Source organism: Platichthys flesus, chromosome 14 (genome assembly GCF_949316205.1).
Source record: "Platichthys flesus chromosome 14, fPlaFle2.1, whole genome shotgun sequence".
Taxonomy (NCBI): Eukaryota; Metazoa; Chordata; class Actinopteri; order Pleuronectiformes; family Pleuronectidae; genus Platichthys; species Platichthys flesus.
In genome coordinates, this window is record NC_084958.1 from 21,119,708 (window position 1) to 21,139,773 (window position 20,066).

At 42.4% G+C, this 20,066-nt stretch overlaps 3 protein-coding genes, 1 long non-coding RNA gene and 6 other non-coding genes across 11 annotated transcripts; all 10 read right to left on the reverse strand.

Annotated features, from left to right (window-relative positions):
• Window positions 1-1,481: 1,481 nt before the first annotated feature.
• On the reverse strand, window positions 1,482-4,363 carry LOC133968068 (uncharacterized). 2 transcript variants are annotated; one of them, XR_009924086.1, is made up of 6 exons: window positions 4,254-4,363; window positions 3,136-3,242; window positions 2,819-2,869; window positions 2,424-2,599; window positions 2,005-2,111; window positions 1,482-1,594 (listed from the first exon to the last, which is right to left on the reverse strand). It is a non-coding gene; the product is annotated as an uncharacterized LOC133968068 (long non-coding RNA). The 2 variants fall into 2 exon arrangements; XR_009924087.1 differs by lacking the exon at window positions 4,254-4,363 and adding an exon at window positions 4,034-4,056.
• Window positions 2,229-2,297, reverse strand: LOC133969058 (small nucleolar RNA SNORD38). Its single transcript, XR_009924164.1, has one exon. It is a non-coding gene; the product is annotated as a small nucleolar RNA SNORD38 (small nucleolar RNA).
• On the reverse strand, window positions 2,694-2,762 carry LOC133969073 (small nucleolar RNA SNORD38). The gene has a single exon (XR_009924178.1). It is a non-coding gene; the product is annotated as a small nucleolar RNA SNORD38 (small nucleolar RNA).
• LOC133969059 (small nucleolar RNA SNORD46) lies at window positions 2,976-3,084 on the reverse strand. The gene has a single exon (XR_009924165.1). It is a non-coding gene; the product is annotated as a small nucleolar RNA SNORD46 (small nucleolar RNA).
• Window positions 4,364-6,337: 1,974 nt separating the features above from the next.
• rps8a (ribosomal protein S8a) lies at window positions 6,338-9,448 on the reverse strand. Its single transcript, XM_062403874.1, has 6 exons — window positions 9,356-9,448; window positions 8,136-8,242; window positions 7,767-7,866; window positions 7,370-7,545; window positions 6,924-7,053; window positions 6,338-6,489 (listed from the first exon to the last, which is right to left on the reverse strand). Exons 1-6 carry the CDS (start codon window positions 9,357-9,359, stop codon window positions 6,380-6,382), a joined length of 627 nt encoding a protein of 208 aa, XP_062259858.1. The 5' UTR covers window positions 9,360-9,448; the 3' UTR covers window positions 6,338-6,379.
• Window positions 7,173-7,241, reverse strand: LOC133969072 (small nucleolar RNA SNORD38). Its single transcript, XR_009924177.1, has one exon. It is a non-coding gene; the product is annotated as a small nucleolar RNA SNORD38 (small nucleolar RNA).
• Window positions 7,640-7,708, reverse strand: LOC133969057 (small nucleolar RNA SNORD38). The gene has a single exon (XR_009924163.1). It is a non-coding gene; the product is annotated as a small nucleolar RNA SNORD38 (small nucleolar RNA).
• On the reverse strand, window positions 7,976-8,084 carry LOC133969060 (small nucleolar RNA SNORD46). Its single transcript, XR_009924166.1, has one exon. It is a non-coding gene; the product is annotated as a small nucleolar RNA SNORD46 (small nucleolar RNA).
• An 894-nt stretch (window positions 9,449-10,342) lies between the features above and the next one.
• hectd3 (HECT domain containing 3) lies at window positions 10,343-16,558 on the reverse strand. Its single transcript, XM_062403792.1, has 20 exons — window positions 16,452-16,558; window positions 15,649-16,113; window positions 14,914-15,167; window positions 14,680-14,815; window positions 14,360-14,481; window positions 14,052-14,165; window positions 13,853-13,935; window positions 13,593-13,758; window positions 13,355-13,436; window positions 13,009-13,191; window positions 12,628-12,680; window positions 12,356-12,524; window positions 12,161-12,274; window positions 11,976-12,065; window positions 11,601-11,807; window positions 11,385-11,514; window positions 11,119-11,193; window positions 10,871-10,952; window positions 10,680-10,751; window positions 10,343-10,561 (listed from the first exon to the last, which is right to left on the reverse strand). The coding sequence occupies exons 2-20, from the start codon at window positions 16,000-16,002 to the stop codon at window positions 10,477-10,479; spliced, it is 2,571 nt and encodes an 856-aa protein (XP_062259776.1). The 5' UTR covers window positions 16,003-16,113; window positions 16,452-16,558; the 3' UTR covers window positions 10,343-10,476.
• A 405-nt stretch (window positions 16,559-16,963) lies between these two features.
• On the reverse strand, window positions 16,964-19,827 carry best4 (bestrophin 4). The gene is made up of 9 exons (XM_062403885.1): window positions 19,657-19,827; window positions 19,457-19,557; window positions 19,147-19,380; window positions 18,458-18,612; window positions 18,225-18,302; window positions 17,920-18,072; window positions 17,748-17,828; window positions 17,500-17,654; window positions 16,964-17,406 (listed from the first exon to the last, which is right to left on the reverse strand). Exons 1-9 carry the CDS (start codon window positions 19,806-19,808, stop codon window positions 17,130-17,132), a joined length of 1,386 nt encoding a protein of 461 aa, XP_062259869.1. The 5' UTR covers window positions 19,809-19,827; the 3' UTR covers window positions 16,964-17,129.
• Between the last annotated feature and the right edge of the window lie 239 nt (window positions 19,828-20,066).

Here is a 20,066-nt window from a genome sequence, read left to right on the forward strand (position 1 = left end):
ATTAATGTCTTAAATATCAATATTGATATGTCTGAAAATGAGAGAAGTAATAAAAACATTTGGTCCAGTAAATAGTCAAACAGTTCAACTTGTTACATGACTAATGCAGCAGATTTTTGAAGGGCTATTTAAATTATTAATTAGTACAAACAAATTCCCATCTAAAAGTGGTTCCCAGTTTTTTGGGGGGGATTCTCGATGGTTGACAGTTTAGGTGACCTCTGAGTTTCAATTCAGTTTTCTCTAATTTTTCATTTAACAATTTACTTAGTTTATAAATTACAACCCACTGCATCACTAAAGTAGGTACACAACCATAACCTGCTGTATAAGTACTTCACAGTAGTCAAGGACAAGTACAGGGTGTTGAAAGGATATGTAGTACTCTCTACCGACTAGAGGCTGTAATTGCATGGCAAAAAGGTCTACACCAAAAACCCAAACAATTTCCCTTGAAAAAATAACAGTAGGTTGAAATTTGTTTCATTTGAGAAAATGTGAAGCACCAGTGTTAAATGGGATTGTAATTGTTACGAACCCAGGTCTGATCAACGTGTGGTGGGCCTGCTTTAGAAAGGGTTGTTTTAATTTAGGCATTAAGTGGTTATGGGTTATGCGCAATACTCAGATCTACCTTTAGCCTCAAGTTCGTCCGTTATCGTTGATTACAAGGTCAAAACACTTGAAGCTAAGGAGCACAATTATGGTCCAGATCCATTGTGGCCAATAACATACTAGTAGTTGGTAACCTAACTTGTGCAGATGTCAAAATATATATTCCAGAAAGAATCTTAGAAAAAATTATCCTACAGCCAAGTTTGCGGTGTTGTAGTAAACTGCTTAATATCTGCTATAAACTGAACGCCATTCAAATATCAAGAATGATGCTTTAGAGTTCAGATTTTATCATGCTTTTATCCATTACCTCAGAAATCATGTGGGAATTGCATACAGGCTTAAGGGAAAGACAATACAATGAGGCGGTGGTCTAGTGGCAGAAACTTGGACTATGGGCAGAAAAGGTCTCTGGTTCGTCTCCACGGAGAAACAACAAAAGACGAACCTGGCTTGATCTGTCCAAAAATCCAAGAGTCTCCCTACCCTGTCTAGTGCCCCTGAGCAAGGCACCTTACTCCCAACATATGCTCCCCGGGCGCCGTACATGGTTGCTCACTGCTCTGTGTCCTGCACCAGATGGGTTAAATGCAGAGGTTAAATTTCCCTACCTGCATGAGTGTGCATGTGTTTGGGACTAATAAATGCATCTTACTACCATTTATTGTTCATATGATTTTGATATGAGGTAATTTACTGCAGTTCACTTTCAACCAGAAACCCAAATCAAACCCTTGAATGTTTCAGTCTATATGTTGCAGCCAGCCTCTGAAATGAGTCAGACCAACTTGAACACAATGGTGACACCAGTCACAACCCATTAAGAGTTTCATCAACAATAAAAGTAAAGGGCTGAGCGCAGACAGTTTGGTGGAAATAATTTATTGACAAATCAAAGAGCTGTACATCCATTTGCTTTTCTTGGCCTTGACCTTCCTCAAGTAGAACTCAAGCTCTTTGCCTTCCAGGAGGTAGCCTGCTGCAGGAGAGAGAGAAACTGTCAGTGATGGATAAATACTTTCAACAGGCAGGTAACTGTACTCTAGACTGATGATATCTTCTAGCACACAGGTTTTCAAGTGGAGGTTTGCCAGTTCACTTGTTCCTACTCGTAGCTATGTACTCATCTAGAGGCACCACAAAGTGAAAGTACAGATATTTAATTTAAGTTATAGATTTATCCCAAATACAATTTGTTGGATATCACATCCCTCAAACACTACATTCTCACATTTATTGTGCCCTGTATTGGATACTGAACAAATACTGAAATAAATTAGCACATGAATTGTATAATTAGGTACAACTTCCACTCTAGATAAAAACAGGACATTTAAACCACTGGGTGACTTTCAGAAACATTCAGGGCAACACTTATAATTGACTCACCAAGCATCTTTCCCTGCTGGAACTGATCCTCCACGAAGGGGCCGATCTTGGCCGTCTTTTTACACTCGTCGTGTTTCTTCTGAGACCTTTTTGATCTCCTCAGGAGTCTGAAGGAGAAGAGGAAAGGAATTAGATAGATGTGAAATACCTGCGAAGTCTACTTCAAGTGCTGGGGGATAATGTGTATTTAAGTCTGTTTCAGGTTGTCAGTGTAGCACCAGGTCTTTCTCAGAGTCACGTTTATCATCACTTTCATTCAGTAGCAGAACTGGACAAATTTATCTTCATGGAAAGACGTGAGAGCAGAACGTACAAAGTAAAACACTAATTTAAATGTTCATTAAGAGTGGAAATTCTAGTTTAGGCTTATTGACACAGATGCTATACAAATACTTAATATCCCCATTCTTCCCACTTACCAGCTTGGCTCCCTTCTTGCGTCCCAGAGGAGTGGTGTAGTGGGCCTCATACCACTGCCTGGAGGGAAGGCTGTCAACGAGGACGATGCAGTTCTTCACCAGGGTCTTGGTTCTGACCAGCTCGTTGTTGGAGGCGTTGTAGACCACATCGATAATCCTGGTCTTGCGAGTGCAGCCTGGGTACAAAAATAAAATACTTAGCAAAAGCAGACTCACCATTGCCTTTCAACTGAGTTGTCAAATCTTAAGTGTCATAACTTGTAAAAGGTCTTTCTCAGAGTCACTGATATCATCACTTTCATTCAGTAGCAGAACTGGACAAAGTTATCTTCATGGAAAGATATGTACAGAATCAAGGAATTGTACAAATTAAAAAAAGAATTAGATAAACTTACATTCAGAGCCTCAGGAGAAGTTTCCACTGTGTGGATGCAGCAAGGTTCGATCTGCAGAAACATACATATTTAATACTAGTGCTATGATAACATTGCTGGATGTGTAGAGCATGCATTCTGAAGATTTATGGTAAAAGGTCGCACAAATAAACGTTGACGCGTGTCAGAGTAACTATGACAAGTCCTATCATTGATAGATCTTATGATTTGAACCAAAACGACCCAAAAAAAGACCTACCTAAGGTCGGATTTTCATCACCCACGCTATACAACACAGAAAACACATTTGTAGGTAGAAATACTGGGTTTTTATTCACCTTTGTGTTTGCAGGAGGACGCCCGAGCTCATACTTCCTCTTCTTGTGGTAGGACTTGCGTTTACTGCCGGTCTTGCGGCGTTTATGCCAGTTATCCCTGGAGATACCTGTTGAATGAAACAAAACATCAATCAGGAGGTAGATCAGCACACAATTCACAAGATGGGTATCACATCATGATGGTTCATGCTTGAGTAATCAGTTCTCCAAGGTAGGTTTGTCCCGCAATTATAATTAGGATTCAGCAACTAGAGTTTTCATCATGTTACTCAAGCAAATAACCATCGATCCTAACTTAGTTCTCCAAGAATAAAAACAGTTCCAAGACTTGAGCTGAACTAACATGACTTGGCTGCAGTGACCAAATAGATAAAACTATATATTATAAATGCAGTTTATATTCTAGTCTCAAATTAGGAAACTCTTGTTTATTGATTTGGCAAAAGACCTGTGTCCTGGAGTATTTCCCAGAAACACAAGACACCTGAATAAATCATTCATTAAGATTAAGCTAAGAAACCTGCCAACGAAATAAGAGTGGCAGCTTATTACAGCTTCATAGCGAAGCATACCCTGGTTTAGAAGGCCAACCACATTGCTCCTCCATGTCTATAGCTGAAGATAAACACATTGAAAATACCACGTGTACCTGAAGTGAAGCAACACTTTGCAATAACATTAAATTAAATCATGTGTAACTCATAAATCCCTTTCCTTGAGTATAACCGTCTCAGTGCAGCAGCATGACACGAGCCCGACCGGTCTTGCTAGCACGTGTTAACACTAGCTCCTCGTTAGCTTAACGCTAATTAAACTACGACCACATCTTATCTTTAAAAAGCAGATAACATGTTCATCAGCAGCGGGTTAACTCGTCTGAAATGTCCCTGAAGCTCACCAGCCTGCAAACTGGGCCAAGTTTACAGCCACACGTCCACCAGTGGGCCGCTTACTCTAACACGGCCATCGAGCCCCACATGTATGGTTAGCTTGTTAGCTAGCATGTAGCATCGTCTATTCCGAAGGTGCACGCAGGTCACAGACAGCTGCAGTATCACCGACCACATCTATACAAACACATTCATAAGCAGTATATTATTTCATAAGGAGTCGTGTACCTTGTCGAACATCATAATTTCAACTCGTCGAGTTCTCAGGAGCAGAAGTGACAGAACTGTGGGTCCTGAAGCTATATGAAGAAACCCATCAGCCAATCACAGCAGCGGGATGTGACCACGTGACAGTCCATAGTGACCAGACATTACACTCAATCTACAGTAAGACATTATCCTGTGTTCAGATTGATTTCAATAATATTATCAATTCAATTACTTCTTTAAATAACAATAACGAAATTTGTCTGAAAATGAAATAAGTAATAAAAACATTTGGGCCAGTGAACAGTCAAAGAGTTCACTTTGTTAAATGACTAATCAAAGACAACAGATTTTTCCAGGGTTATTTAAATTATTCATTAAGTATGAAAAAAGTATGTCCAGGTTTTTGAAGGATTCTCGTTGGTTTACATTGTTTGGGTGACCTTTGTGTTTCAATTTTCTGCTTCTTCTATTTAATATTTTTACTGTAATACATATGCCAATTTAGATTAAAATTATATAACTATTTTATAAATTATGAATACTGCATTACTTAATTAGGTATGCAATATGCTAGAGAAGTATTTGTGTACAGTAGTCAAGTACTCTGGAAGTACAGGGTATGTAGCACTCTACTGACCAGGGGTTGTAACTGCATGGCAAATATAACTACACCAAAAACACAAAACTGTTTCACTTGAAAGAATAACAGTAGGTGTTACATTTTTACTATAGACTTTGACTTTTCGCTTCATTTGAGAAAATTGTGTATATTTTCTTTGTACCCAATCTCAAGCACCAGTGTTTAATGGCATGTAGGTGTAACAAATAAACATGTCTGGAAAGCAACAGCCGACCTGTAATGTTTGGGGGTGTCCTACCAGTGACTGGTTGGAGACAGCAACAAGTTCGGTAGAACGTACAAGGGATATTCTCCATCTTGTCGTTTGTTCTAAAAACAGTTTAGATTAAAAGGTCACAGAGGTAATGAGGTCTGAACTACTACAAAGAACACACTATGCTGCACAACTGACGTAACACACTTCTCATCTGAAGGGGTCTACAAAAAACTACTGGTGTAAAGAAGACCTGTGGGCGTGTCCATCACCTGAGATCCAGGGTGGATTGCATAGAGGGGTGGGTGAAGTATTTAAGACTGTCAACTTTGTTCGGAGCTGATCGTGGACTACAGGAGGAGACGAGGAGAAGAACACGCCCCTCTCCATCAATGGGGCCACGGTGGAGCGAGTAAGCAGGTTCAAGTTCCTCGGGGTCCACATCACTGATGACCTGACCTGGACCCATCACACAGACTCCATCAGGAAGACTCCCAGGCAGCTCCTCATGAACTCCAGGATTCTCTGCAACTTCTACAGGTGCACCATAGAGAGCATCCTGACTGGCTGCATCACCGCCTGGTATGCCAGCTGCAACGCCCTGAACCGTAAGGCTTTACAGAGGGTGGTGAAGTCTGCCCAGCACATCACCAGGACAGCGCTACCATCCAGAGGACCTCTACACCCAGCAGTGCAGGAAGAAGAGCCGCCGGATTATTTAAGACCCCTCTCACCGCAGCCATAAACACTTTTGCCTGCTGTCGTCTGGCCGACGGTACCGCAGCATCCGGCCCGCACCACCAGGCTCAGAGACAGTTTCAGCCCCTAGGCTATAAGTCTTTCAAACTCCTCTGAACTGCAATAACTACCAAACTAGCACCGTGACCTATTTGCACCATTGTTTTATTTTCTCTTCAGCTGTTTTTTTTATATTTAGATATAATATAATAATTTTCCATTTTAAATTTTGATATTCCATTTTATTTTTTAGGTTGTAATTACTTGAGCATTGTTAGAAGAGAGCCTGTGACTGAAGCATTTCACTGCCAGCGACTGCTTAATGTTATTGTTGTGCATTTGATAATAAAAATCTTAAATCTTGAACCCTTCAATGTTTTTAGTTTTGCAGCCTGCCTCCGAATGAGTCAGATATCCACACAGATTGAAACCATAGACTGTATATATAGGGCCGTAAGACAATAGTGAAAGCATAGTCACAACCCAGTAAGCGTTTCAACAACAATAAAAGAAAAGCGCTGAGAGAGGGGGTTTGGTGGAAAGAATTTATTGACGAATCAAAGAGCTGTACATCTATTTGCCTTTCTTGGCCTTGATCTTCCTCAAGTAGAACTCAAGCTCTTTGCCTTCCAGGAGGTAGCCGTCGGCCCTGCCACACTGGCCGGGTCGGGAGGCGATGCAAGCTGCAGAGGAGAGGGAGAGAGAGAAACAGTCAGTGATGGATAAAGTACTTTCAACAGGCAGTTAACTGAACAAACAGGTTTTCAATTGGAAGATTTCCAGTTCACGTCCTCCTATTCAGAGCTATGTACTGATCGAGAGGCACCACAAAGTGAAAGTACGGATATTAATCAAACAAATTACAGATTCCATACGATTTGGATAAATCTGTTGGAAAAAAGCATATATTTTCAACTAAAATTTGCATATTGGACATTCCCATAAGGTTATATAATAACCATGCAGTGCGCTCTGTGCCAAATACAATAAGAAATGTGCACATGAATGACAAAATGAGTTATCTACATATAGTAACATTTCTATTCAAGATCTAGCCGGACATCTGGGTGGCTTTCAGAAACGGGATCATTCAGGGTGGCACTCATGTTTGACTCACCGAGAAGCTTTCCCTGCTGGAACTGATCCTCGAGGAGGGGGCTGATCTTGGCAGTCTTTTTACGCTCATCGTATTTCTTCTGAGTCCTTTTTGACCTCTTCTTGTTCAGGACTTCTTCCTCCTCAGGGGTCTACAGGAGAAGAGGATATGAATTAGATTGACGTGAAATACCGGCAACGTTTAGACTAATGTCAGTATCAAGTGAGAATGTGTATTTAAGTCTCTTTCAGGTCAGTGTAGCCCCACATCTTTCTCAGAGTCACGTTTATCATCACTTTCATTCAGTAGCAGAACTGGACAAAGTTATCTTCATGGAAAGACGTGCGAGCATAATGTACCAATTAAAAAACTAATTTAAATTTCCACTAAGACTTATTATTCTAGTTTAGGTTATTGACACATATGCTATACAAATACTTAATAATATCCCCATTCTTCCCACTTACCAGCTTGGCTCCCTTCTTGCGTCCCAGAGGAGTGGTGTAGTGGGCCTCATACCACTGCCTGTAGGGAAGGCTGTCAACGAGGACGATGCAGTTCTTCACCAGGGTCTTGGTTCTGACCAGCTCGTTGTTGGAGGCGTTGTAGACCACATCGATAATCCTGGTCTTGCGAGTGCAGCCTGGGTACAAAAATAAAATACTTAGCAAAAGCAGACTCACCATTGCGTTTCAACTGAGTTGTCAAATCTTAAGTGTCATAACTTGTAAAAGGTCTTTCTCAGAGTCACTGATATCATCACTTTCATTCAGTAGCAGAACTGGACAAAGTTATCTTCATGGAAAGATATGTACAGAATCAAGGAATTGCACAAATTCAAAGAAGCATGAGATGGAAACTTACACTCAGAGCCCCAGGAGAAGTTCCCAACATCTAACCTCAGAGCACGGTACTTCTTGTTCCCACCACGGACTCTCACTGTGTGGATACGACGAGGTCCGATCTGCAGGAACAGACATATTTAATACCAATACTTTGATAAAACCGTTGCTGGATGTGTAGAGCATGCATTCTGAAGACTAATGGAAAACATTTAGACTAATAAACTTTGACGCGTGTCAGAGTAACTATGACAAGTCCTATCATTGATAGATCTTATGATTTGAACCAAAACGACCCAAAAAAAGACCTACCTAAGGTCGGATTTTCATCACCCACGCTATATAACACAGAAAACACATCTGTAGGTAGAAACACTGGGTTTTTATGCACCTTTGTGTTTGCAGGAGGACGCCCGAGCTCATACTTCCTCTTCTTGTGGTAGGGCTTGCGTTTACCGCCGGTCTTGCGGCGTTTATGCCAGTTATCCCTGGAGATACCTGTTGAATGAAACAAAACATCAATCAGGAGGTAGATCAGCACACAATTCACAAGAAGTTCTCCACATCATGATGGCTCATGCTTGAGTAATCAGTTCTCCAAGGTAGGTTTGTCCCGCAATTATAATTAGGATTCAGCAACTAGAGTTTTCATCATGTTACTCAAGCAAATAACCATCAATCCTAACTTAGTTCTCCAAGAATAAAAACACTTCCAAGACTTAAGCTGAACTAACATGACTTGGCTGCAGTGACGACAAACCCAAAACATTATAAATTCAGTTTACATTCAGGTCTCAAACTAGGACTCTCTTGATTTGGCTTAAGACCTGTGTCCTGGAGTATTTACTAGAAACAGAAGACCCCTGAATGAGTCAATCATGACAATTTCTAAATAGTAAAATTATTGATTAAGCTAAGAAACCTGCCAACAAAATAAGAGCAGCCACTAATTACAGCTTTGTAGTGATGCATATCCTGGTTTTCAACTTGTGAGCCTATTGGCTGAGAAGGCCAACCACATTTCTCCTCCACGTCTTTAGCCTACTTAATAACACATTTACAAAGCCACTGGTACCTGAAGGGAAGAAACGATTTTACTAACCTGTAATAACGTTGATTTTAAATCAAGTTTAACGCTTAAATCCCTTTCCTTGAGTATAACTGTCTAAGTGCAGCAGCATGACACGAGCACGAAAAGTCTTGCTAGCACATGCTAACCCTAGCTCCTCGTTAGCTTAACGCTCATGAAGCTACCAACACAAGCACAGATTATCTTCAAAAACAGATAAATGTTCGACAGCAGCGGTTCCACTCTGCGGAAACGTCCCTGAAGCTCACCAGCCTAGGAACTGGGCCCAGTTTACAGCCACCCTTCCACCAGTGAGCTGCTAACTCTAGCACACGGGTACGCGCGGCCATCTTGGCTCAGACGTACACGGGAGGAGAAGTTAAATTAGATATAAGTCGACGGGCCGCAGCCGCACAAGATGGAAGTAGAACAGTGTGAATAACGTTCATCTTTAACGCAGAACAACCATCGATGGATATTTCCGTCGATAAAACAGCAGATGGACAAAGATTCTCCCTCCGACCCGAGATCACAACACGTACCCATTCTCAGGCGCCGGCTAGAAAGAGGACCCGCAAAGCATCATGGGCCGGTTTGAAGACACGTGCTCTCGCGAGAGCTGAACACACACACCCGCGAACGAGGTTTGTTAACAACGTGGTGGTTTTTAAATAACTAGGATTCAAACATTGTGACTTTTAATTTCATGTTATTCGTATGTTTGCTTTGCATTTTGTGTTTTAGACACATTGGAGTAATGATTTTGTGTTTTTTTTAATTATATGATTTCATTTGCAGTTATTGTATTTCTCGTTTAAATAGCTACACATAGATCTATCTATATTAAATACAATTCTACCCACAAAGTTCTTCTGTATACCATGTATAAATATTGATATATTTGGCTACATTTTAGTTTTTTTATAGCGATAAATTAATAACGTTGTTGTAAAGAAAAATCTGTTTTATTAAACACACATTTTATAGAATTTACATATTGCTCAATGTAAATTTTACAACAAATAAGTTAATTCTCATTCACATGTATAGATTTCTAGCAATGCATATATATGTTCTTACCATTTTTACATATAAATCTACATCCATATAAATAGTTCTCCATCTATAAAATGAAGAATCTTATTTATCCTCTTTGTCATATAACAATTTCCTGAATCAAGGATGTATCTCTTTAATATTTTTAATCATTTAATGATTGAATATTATTGAGGGTGACAATTACATTAATTACATTAAATTTAGTTGACGCTTTTATCCAAAGCGACTCACAATTCATGATTCTGTCATTTCATAATTAACAATGTCAATCACTCTGTATTATTACTGAGCTCTTAAAAATGCAGATCTTTCGCTTTATTTTGCTGCTTGTTTAATTTTGTGTATTTCACCCATAGAAACTAGAATATTTCAATGTTTTTATAAATGTTCCACTGACATTGTCAAACCTGTCACAACTTGTAAAAGCAAATTTCGTCTTTCATCCACAAAACATCATTAAAACAAACTCCATGTTTCCATATATTTCTTTATTTATATACAGCATAGATTAAATTGTGTAGATATGGTGATCAGCGTAGCAAGCGATCTGCATTCATCAGTGATTTGTAAAGTGAGCAGAGTTCATTCAGTGGAGCAGCAGAGGTCACTCCTCCCAGGGGCTCATGTCTGTGTCGATGGCCACACAGTTGTACGCAGCGTAACGCAGCTTCTCCTCACAAACCTTTGCACTGCAGGACAGAAGTGATCAGACAGTTATCCACCTCAATGTCTCAGTGTCATATCAATGTAAAGTTAAAGATAACAGAGACTGGTACATCATAAACACAGCAGTACACATTATTCTACCTGGGATAGTTGGGTAAATAAAGAGTGGAGGAACATGTGGAGGACTGTGGAAGGGCATCTGTTGTTTCAGCGCTGAATCAGGAAACAGAAAATAGTTAAAAATACATAAGCTCAAAGTATAATGTACCATGATACATTTTAAATGAACAGAATTCTGTATTGTTTCTGTTTTGAGATGTACGAGTGCTCACCCCTGCTTGTCAGGAAAGACGTAGATCGGTGCGGGAAGACGACTTCTACCAGTTACAAACCTCAGGAACCTGCTGCGATCCTCTGAGGAAACAAAAAATGAAAAACAGTCAGTCACACATAGTTTATCAGCCTCATCTCCACAGTGATCAGAACAAATTCACCAAGACAAATTACTTCATAGTTAAGCAGATATGCTGTGTAGGATATTCAATACTGTGAAGAGTTAGCAAATACACAATGAACTGACCATTGGTAAAGTTTGTCAGCGCTTCCCACAAGAACTGCACCCGACCGTCACTTTGTTCCAGGTCTTCATATCGTGCTGGTGGAGATGGAAACAACACTCATGTATTATAACAATGATGCAGAGACCTGAACATCTTGTGTGATTAAACCTTGTCGTAGCCATTTCACCATGCAATATTAGGTGTTAACTCAATTGTTGTGTTACTTCAGTCAAACAGACCTACATCCCTACAGATGTGTTATTAAATGAAACATCTGGACACTCACTGAGTCGTCTCAAGGCTTCCACAGAGATCTCTGGGTCTCCACACACTTTCTTTTCCGCCTCCTGCCAGGTGAGCAGGTCCAGCACTGCCTGAGGAACCACCTTCAGCAGCCCCGCCTGCATGGCTGCAACCTGCATCACACATGATAAACTAAATCTAACCACATTCCACGTTGCATTATACTGGAAGACAAAGTGTCAGGATACTGAAGTCTGACCTGCTTCTTGCTCTCGTCCAGCCGAGCTTTCTGCACCAGGCGGACGAACTCGCTGCGGTCCTCGTAGCGCACCGCCACGTTACTGCCACCAGGGATGAGATCCACCATCTGGCCGTCGCTCTGCAGGGTGGTGTACACCAGCTCCTCCCCAAACCTGAACTCAAACGTTGCTTGGTCCATGTTCTCAATGGCCTCCAGCAAGTTTACCTGAACACACACACACATTTACCATGAGACAACAACTCAACAAATAGGAGGGTGCAGCAGGTTGACCCCTTAGTTAGACAATGAAACACAATGAAAAATCTATTCTGCTGAGACACAGGTTTGATTGATTGAATGTCGAGCAGCTGTAGATAATTTCCATGTCCTCACCAGAACAGAGTCTACGGCAGGGAAATCTTTAGTCCAGCTGATGGCTTCCCCAGTCAGCTGCTTCCACACCAGCCCAGGCAGAGCCAAGACCTGCAGGATCACACACAACAATGTCAGAAAAATCAAATCTCTATATGAGTCCAATGCAAACAACCTGGAGAAGGTGGAGAGTGAGCATCACTCACCAAGAAATCCTTTCCTCTGAGAGCAGCTCCCATGAGCTGACCGATCCACTCGTACTTGTGGAACTCTTTACAGGACGGGTTGGGGACGTAATAATCTTTAGCCTCTAAGGCGCCCTGAGGGAGCAGCAGAGGAAAGTTTAAGAAAGACGCCACATCCGGTCTGAATCCTGACAGTGTGCAGGCAGCGATGATCACCTGGTTGGATGTGCGGCAGAAGAATGGCAGAGGCATCGGACACTCGGCTGAGCTCGGGCAGAGCTCCTCGGACATGTCGGCCAGGCTGTCCCGAAATCCACCTCCCTGGTCAATGATCCCCTCTGCGATGAACTTACACTCCCACCACTGGTCGTAGCGAGCCGGCCACCTGACAGATACAACGGGAAAAGATTGAAGATTCACATTTTATTGTTCTCAACTAACAGTCATTATCAGAAAAGAAAAATCTGCAGGGATCTAAAAATACAAACCTATAATCCAAGATCTTCTCAAATTTGTCCGATGGCTTGAGGCCTTCATACACCTGCAAGGAAAAAAAACTATGAGTTATTTTTATTCATCCATCTCATTGTTTAACAGTCAAATATTAGGTTTCTCAGTGTTGACTTCTCAGGTCAACAGTCTGTGAGTCTAGTTACATTACATTACATTACATGTCATTTAGCTGACGCTTTTATCCAAAGCAACTTACATTTTTAGAACACTCAGCATTCATGAGGGGCCATTTAGGGGTTCAGTATCTTACCAAGGACACTTAGGCATGCAGATGGGATAGAGTGGGATTTGAACCGGCAACCTTCTTGTTGCAGAGCACCCGCTCTATCCCCTAGGCCACGCTCTCCCCTAGTTACCTGAATCAACACAGCACTCTTGGAGGTGGGGTCCAGAGACGGGTTGTCTTTGTGCTCCATGGCCAGACGTCTGTTGATGTAGAGTCGGGGCATGAAGTTTGGTTTACTGGTCTCAGAGTCCTTCAGGCACTGGGTGATGAGAGCTGAGCGGCGCTTTGACAGCAGCAGGAACTGCTTTATACTCTAGAGGGCGACAGAGAAGACACAGGTTTAAAAATCTAAACTGAAGGAACACAGTCATTTCATAAAGGCCAATCAGGGTGAAACCGCTCTGTGTATGGATTATAAATCTGCTGGAAAAGAACAGCTGTTTGGGGATTATTGCTGCTCTTTTATTTGAACTCACTTTGATCTGGTTAAAGGTTCCCATGCTGTAGTCCCAAGCTGGCACCACGTGTGGTAGCACATTGTCCAGGAGGCGGATGAACCTGCAGAGTGAGACAGAGACAATCACAACTAATCTACAGTTTTTCCTGCTGCTTGAATAAAAACATCTGTAAAATGTCTAAAACCATCGTGACATGAACTGCACATATTCTCTCTGAGCCTTGCATACACTTGTAATATGAAGAACGTGGAGCTACCTCTGGATGACTAACGCTCTGCGGTACAGGACATCCGGCTCGGTGCCCTGCAGACGGGGGTAGCGCACCAGGTTCGAGGACTGGAATACGTCAGCGTTCAGACCCAAGTCCCTCTCACAGGACGACTTGATCTTCAGGCCTCGGATCCGGACGTCTATTCCCTCATCTTCATTAGCAAATGGTTAGAAAGACAGATGAAAAGTGTTAAAATCAAAAGGAAGTATCTGCCTAAATATGTAAAAACATAAAAAATCCATTACCTCTACATTCCTCAATTCGAATTTCAATGACAGGCAGGTGGGAAGTCATGTCTTCCAGTACACACACTTCTCCTATCAGGTTACTAGAGGCCGACACAGAGCAGAGGTTTGAAAACACCTGAAAGCATCATATCTACTGTAGCATGAGCTGCGAGACCCAAGGAGCTTTTAGTGAAAATAGATGTTATTAGAGTCTCACTCGTCTATGGTGACATCACTCATTTTCTTCAAGTTGTCTCCCTCTCCTCCGAACACTGTGATTCCCTTGGGCATGTAGTTGTCGTCTGTGGAGTCCACAGTCAATATCAGCTTCCTGGAGAGAGAAGTGAAGAAACACAGGAATGAGACGCCTCACTTGGCAAACCAAGCAATATATCTGACAGAAGACATGGAGTTATGAGTTACTGTGATGTGTAAATACAGCCAGCTCAGAACTGGGATTTAAATTAACAACTTTAAAACACCATTGTTAGTTCGAATATGTTTTGTCGCTCAGTGGCTTCTTACTTAACCACAGTGCCTCTCTTCATGTGCAGCCGGATCCAGTGTTGTCCCTGCACGCCGTCGCTCTCCCAGTACGTTTCCGTGTCACCATCAGTCAGACAGCTCACTCCTCCACTGGGATCCTCCTATCAACACATCACCAGGGGGTTTCTGATCAGTTTGGTTTTAATTAGAAATTTGTATGTGAAACATTGTGATTGACAGCTGCCTGAGACCAACAGGCTATGACTTTAATACACTTTGATTTATTCTAAGAACTGTGTGTTGAAAAATGTGAACAGCTGCAACATTTCAATCCCGCCAGCAGCCCATTTGTGACTAACCGAGCATGAAGAGACATCGATGCTGGTCACACACTGCTTCACACTCCCCAGGTTCTCGTCTTCCTTCCCTATGTGGTCGTAGAAGTAGTGCACCAGGTCCTCGTCACATTCATATGTCCAGGTGGGAGGGACATACCTGGAGGATTTGAGGGAAAGACATCACAACCTGCTGCTGTAGAAAAACCTCCCAACAGGTCTCCACACTTCCATTTGACTTCAAACAAACGGTCTCACCTTAACTTCTGGACGGCAGCGTTGTCGCACTCAGCGATTTTGGGCTTGGCTCCGATGTAGACTGCGTTCTCCACATCCACCACCTGCTCCCAGCGGTTGCAGGGCTTGTGATCGTAGCCAAGGAGCTGCTGCTGCCTGCTGACGGTCTCCGGTGACTCCACCGGCACCAGCCTGTCGCCTCTCTCCATGTGTTTACACACCATGATCCAGCCTTCCTCCAACTCCTGGACTGGACGGTGCTCCTCCAGCTGCTCCTGGAAACACAGATGGATCACTATGTCAACATGCGTTTCACCCCCCACATTAATAATAATATATATATATATTGAACAATCAGAAGACATGGGGCTTCATAAATTGCAGCATTTACTGGACGTTCTCCTAAAAATACTTACAAAAACAGATCTATATCCAAGTATCACTCACAAAGCAGGGTTTTACTTGTAATGAGGTATTTTATTGTGTAGCAATGGAACTGTTACCTAAGTAAATTAACCCAAAGCAATAACTACCACTGACTCTTATTGTATTTTAGTATATTTTACCGCACATCATTTTCTATTTGTACTAGTTTTTAGTGTATGTCATCTATTTGACATCCACAGATGTGTGTTATGTTTTATAGGGAGGGGGTTATGTGTTTGTGTTGTTGTTATGTGTTACACTGTGGTTATTGTGTAGCATTAAATCTTGAGTGTGGTGATGATGGTGTGACTGGAACCAGGACGTTTGTACCTTGCTGAGTTTGACCCACAGGCCCTGGCTGTTGCAGTACTCTTCCCCTGTTGTCCGGATACACGTCCCCTTCTTCGGCTCTATGTTGTACTTGCACGTCCTCTTGCTGTGCGGGACCGGATGGGGACTCTCAAAGACCGGGATCAGAGTCTTACCTGCCCCGGATCCGCCTGCAGACGCTCCCGAGGCGGCTCCGGACGTGGCCGACGAGTCCTTGCAGATTTTGTAGCACACCTCTCGGGGCACGTAGCACAGACACTCCGGCACCGGCTCGCTCCTCCGGAAGCTCTCGATGCAGCGGTTCAGGAAGCGGATCCTGCCGAGCAGCAGGTGAGGGTTGTCTCCCAGGGTCATGATGAGGAGGAGGAGGAGGAGGATGGAGGTGATGAAGGTGGTGACAGTCAGCAGCTCAGCAGTGGCAGGAGGGGGGCGTCAGCTGACATCACACCATTACCCTGGACGCTTCTGTCAAACAAACCAAAACAAAAGCGAACATTCGTGAAATCAGAAGCTTCGATGAACACAAATCAAACTGTGCGGGGATGATTCGCGTGTGACGTCGTGTCCAGAGTCTAAAGGGGTCAAACCCGAAGCTTATCAGGGGTCAAAGTTCACTGATAAAGCCGGAAAAGTTTCTTTCTTAGCGACAGGAGTGAGCCATCTAGCGTTAGCATGGTGGCTAAGTGCTAGCCTGCTAGCAAACACAACTGAAGCTTAACAAGTTGAATCTGCTCAGAGGCGAACAACTGACGCAGCTCGTGAGCTCAGACCGTCGGTGACGTGAGGACACGTGTGAAATTCACCTTTTCTGGAGTCGAGGATCTGAAGGAGAAACTGGTCTGTCGCTGTTTGGGAGTTTCTCACTGATCTCACAACGCGGAAGACGCCGTTTGACCCTCCCCGGCTCCCGTAGTGTGTGTGGGTGTTTCAGAATAAAAGTCTCGCAGCTGTTTTCTTAATTTGAAGTAAGCAACACTTAAGTTGTGTTAAGTTACAGTTTTTTAAAGATGTATAATGCGGCTCAATTTGACTTTACACAGTTTTGATTTGATGACTAATGTTTGTGAGGACGAGGCTCAAGTTCGTGTTTAATGGTCTTCAGAATAAAAGTGGCTCCACGTGGCTTAAAAGCAGTCCAGCTATTACATGGTGCATTTTGAAGACTGAACACAACATGCAGCCAAATAATAAATAACTAAAATAACATGATATACCGTTTCATGCTTCTGTCATGTGTTTAACTAGAAGTGATTATTTTTCAGAGTAAGATCAGTATGATTGATGTGGGATCAGAACATAAAGTAACCAAACCAAATGAGTTAGTGTTGTTATGCATTCAGTGCACAATAACACCAAATATGTTTTATTTCAAAATTACATTTTTGTTCATTTGAAAAAAGTAAACAACAATATATATTTTATATATCGTGATTGAACCACAGGTACCAAGATACAACATTGAGCTACATGTCAGGTTAACTTCACTGGTGGTTTTCCACTGCAACTTTAATTAGTATCATTTCTTGCTCTTTGTAGTATTTTGCACTGACGTCTCCTTCGAGAGGATCATACACATCTTCCTCCTCGTTTGGCTGCGATGAGACATCCAACAGAGAAGGTAGGCTCCCACCACGGTTTCCTTCAGCCCTCTGCAGGAAACCGTCGGCTCCATCACCCTGGGAGCCTTTAAGATGTAAATACTGTTTCTTTACTGGAGTGTCTGCAGGGTGGTGAATCTCCAGATCCTCCGCACTCATCCTGTGGACATGGGAGAAAGTTTAAGCTCAGGTTCTTCGCTCTCTGTCTGGACTGGACACAAGGGACGAGATATAAAAGTGAAAACAAATTAACCTCATGTCATATGTGGAGCCTTTGAAAGCTGGTGTGAGAGTCTCTGCTGCTGTGGACACAGTGTAAGGGACAGAGAAATGTATCTGGGCCCAGTGCTTGTCCTTCTCAAGTGGAGCCAGGTTCTGGTACATATCGTCCACTGCCAGCATGGACACCTACAGGAGAGAGGGAGAGAACCGAATCCAGTGGGGACTTATTCCAGATGTTTACAGTGGTTGTAATGGAGAGAAACCTTGAGGGGTTAAAACCTGAATGTTTCGGTCGATCAGCTGGTTGGTTTCAAAGTCATCATCGTCTTCTCCAAACGGGTTGATGATCAACTCCCCCACCTGCAGAAAGGAAACACAATGAAGTCACTCTGATCACAGAAATCTAAACTAAATCAGTTCCGACCGGTGATCCGTGGCCGTGCTGTGTTACCTTGAGCCAGCCGGTGTAGAAGAAGAACTGCAGCAGAGTGAAAACAGGGACGTACATGTCCAGGTTGTGATTCTTGTATCCCTTCTCTGGGTTCAGGAATTGTCGGCCAATCAAGCAGAAGCCAAAATACGAGTAAACAGCAATAGTAACAACCTGTACAGGTGAACAAGGAGACAATGATAGGGTCAGTTTCAAAATGTGACAAAGTACAACTGCATCTCAAACAAAGACGTTATACTAAACCCATAGATACTGCAGTACTTCCAGTAGAAGTAAAATACTCTTGGGTCCATGGCTCTTCCTACCTGGGTGTAAACCAGAGGGATGCTTATCCAGTCATAGTGAAACAAGAGGCTGCACTTGGCTCTGTAGTTATTAAGCTCCTGCAATCACAGTAGAGCACTTAACGATATAAAGTTACAGTACAGTTACAATATATATTTATTCACGTGTTGTGATGGTATTTGATCTGTTTGTTATTGGTAGTTTATAAGATAGAGCTTGTATAGTTGCTTTGTTCTCCTGCAGAACCCCTCACATCCATCAGGAGCCTCAGAGCGATGTCGTCCCTCACGCGTCCCTCCTCTCGGGCTCTGGACGCCAGGTTCGAGAACCACGTCAGAGGCATCCAGTACTTGTTGAAGTCCGAATGCAGCGACTCAAACTTTTCCAGCTCTTGTGTCGTCATGAATCCTGGACACAGATCAGACATGTGGATCATCAGATGAGAAAAACAAAAAGATATTTGTCATTCAAAGGGTTCAAATTTGATAAAAAGAGCAAACGTGAAAGTTTTATATTTAGCAAAACAATTAAAACATCTGCGTGAATCAAGCAGAGCTATAAATTGATTAATTGATTGATTGAAAATGATTGGCACCCATTTTAAAAGTCAGTAATCTCAAGCCAAAATGTCATATTATTGATGGTTCCAGCTCCTTCTTCTCAACAAGAGAGAAAATTACGGACCGAGACTGTGAAAGAAATTAATCTGCATATTGATTGGTTATAAAGAAATAACTGTTAGTTGCCACCCTAAAAGAGTTGGATCACTCCCGAAACTATAGACACTACAAAGATAAGGTACTTTAATAATTTTACTATGAAAGTTTATATATCTTAAAGGAATATTACTTGAGCGAATCTTTACGGTTTTTAAAATGCAATCAGGCTTTGTCCCTGTGTGAGTTTTAATGCCAGAAATGAGTAAAACAGTAAAAGTCTCACCAGCCTCCACGATGTGCTTCAACGTGGGGAAACGTTTGTGAACTCTGGTGCTGATGGAGCGGAGAATGAGGACTGAAGACAAGTTGGCGTATCTCATGAGCGTTCTCCGCAGCAGACGCCCCCTCTCGTCGGCCCCGTGGACGTTTCCAGACACCACCATCATCAGGTTGTCAGGCAGAGGGAAGCTGGTGTACTGACCCCACCACCGATTGAAGGCCAGGGTCACATAGAAACCTGGATCAAATAACACAAAATAAAATAAGGGAACCTGCAGTGTCTCCTCATTTCACTTGTTTCAGTCACATCTTACCCAGTACAAATAGAACTGGGATGAAGTTGGTGTTGGTGAACTGGTCACAGTAAAGGGCGATCCGCTCAAACAGGTCCTGCTGCTTTGGGGTGAGGAGAAACCTGTAAAGCAAATAAAACAGTAAAAGACACAAACACTCATATCCTGATCATGATTTGACCGATAGCAGAATGAAAACCATTAAAAGTGAGTTTATTTGCCTGTAAAAGAAACTGAAAAACAAGTAAACTGCACAGTAAACCAGGAGATCCTTGTAAAGCAGCCGGTAGATGCTTCCTCTCCATCTGAACAGCAGCTTGGAGAAACCTCCGAACCTCACGTTGGCCACCTCCAGGGTGTAAGAGACCGTCATGTTCACTCTGCTCAGACTATCCCTGCAAAAGGTTTAAAATACATGAAAATGTTGCATTTTGTGATAGATCATATTGATAAACTTAATTGTATAAGATGCATCACTGATTAAATAAAGAAATCCTGATGTGTCTCACCTGTGGTGCAGGTGTGTGTCACTGAGTCGAGCGCTGGGAAGAGAACTTCTTCGTCTGCTCGGTTTCAATTTAAACGTCTCTGTTGTGCAGCTATAAATTAACATTTTAGATTTACTACCTGG